Source organism: Pteropus vampyrus, unplaced genomic scaffold (assembly GCF_000151845.1).
Source record: "Pteropus vampyrus isolate Shadow unplaced genomic scaffold, Pvam_2.0 Scaffold267, whole genome shotgun sequence".
NCBI lineage: Eukaryota > Metazoa > Chordata > Mammalia > Chiroptera > Pteropodidae > Pteropus > Pteropus vampyrus.
In genome coordinates this window covers 939767-941035 of record NW_011889048.1, presented here as the reverse complement: position 1 = coordinate 941035, position 1269 = coordinate 939767, and the positions used below count along the sequence as shown (strand labels likewise).

Sequence of the window (1269 nt, the reverse complement as noted above, 5' to 3'; positions counted from 1 at the left end):
GGGGGCGCCGGAGGGTGCACGCTCACAGGCACGCGAGCGGCGCACGTGTTTGTGGCTCTATGTGAACCCGCGTCACACCCAGGGGAGCACGGCACGCTACAGAGTCTGGTGGCCGGACTCCTGAAGCTCCTCCACGTCACCCAGGCTCTCGACAGTTAGCTGACGTTGCTGTGCCGCCCGGGGACCAGGGTCTCATTTGTTTTAAAGGATGGAAGGAAATCAGGTGGCCACTTCAGAGCTGCCCTTGCACCTCGTCCCTGGCCCTGCGCCCCCTTTCTCCTTGGCACCCACCATCCTGCTAGGGGACACACTGCGGCAGCACAGACCTCCGGCCGCGACCCGTCCCCCCGGCCTGCACAGGGCGACTTGTCCCCCAGGGCTTGACAACAGGTCTGCACTTCGGGGGGAGATAAAGGGGGTGCGGAGCATGATGCCCGCAGGAGTGGGCCCAACGTCCAGGCCTCCGGCCGGTGCCCACCCTACCCGTGTCCAGTGGGGCAGGCCACAGGACCCACTCACTGGCCAAGTGAAGGAGCCGGTTGTAGTCAGACACATGTGGCTTGGGTTTCGGTACGGGGTCCCACTCTGCCAGCAGGGTGGCCGGAGTCCTGGGCTTTGCCAGCTGGAGGATCCTCGAGCTGGGGACGGCCATCTGGGCTGCCTTGGACACCTGGGACACCTGAGAGCAGGAGGAGAGGGGAAGGAGCTAGACCATCCCTGATTTCCCACGGGCCCGGACCAGAGAGACCCTGTCAGGGACACGAGGAACGGAAGGCTCCCCGGGAAGAAGTCCGTCTGTGACGCGTGCAGCCGCCCTGAGCAGACACCCTCAACAAAGCGGTCACCGGAGCCCACAAGGCCCGGCCCGTCACGCAGCAGAGGCAGGTTACACGGCCCGTCACCCCACTGTCGACCGGGAAAGTAAGTCGAAACAACACGGCGTCGCCCCTTGCCAACCGATGCGGCCAAGATGAAAACGTCCGACATCATCAGGCCCTGGCGAGAGTGTCGAGGGACAGACGCCTCGGCTGGCGGGGCCGGCAGCTCAGCCACCTCCGGTGCCGCTGAGCACGCGCACGCGTGGTGGCTGCCGTGCGGAGACAGAGGCTCACGCGGGGCACGGAGCTGCGGTCCAGCGCCACTCCCCGGGGACGTGGTGCCCTCCGACAGTTAGAATGCTGCTTCCCCGTAAGTCAGACGTGGACTCATGGGACGTTGAGGGGAAATCACGGAATGAGATGCCACAGCTGCACGCCACGCACGCGCTGA

At 65.6% G+C, this 1269-nt stretch overlaps 1 protein-coding gene across 1 annotated transcript in view; it reads right to left on the bottom strand.

Annotated features, from left to right (window-relative positions):
- Positions 1-1269, bottom strand: part of THEG (theg spermatid protein) — a 22654-nt gene that overhangs the window by 17377 nt on the left and 4008 nt on the right. Inside the window, exons 6-7 of the mRNA XM_023520478.1 lie at positions 958-1064; positions 520-679 (exon numbers count right to left, since the gene is read on the bottom strand). Coding sequence (XP_023376246.1) covers positions 520-679; positions 958-1064 — 267 coding nt within the window. The remainder of the gene's footprint in view (positions 1-519; positions 680-957; positions 1065-1269) is intronic.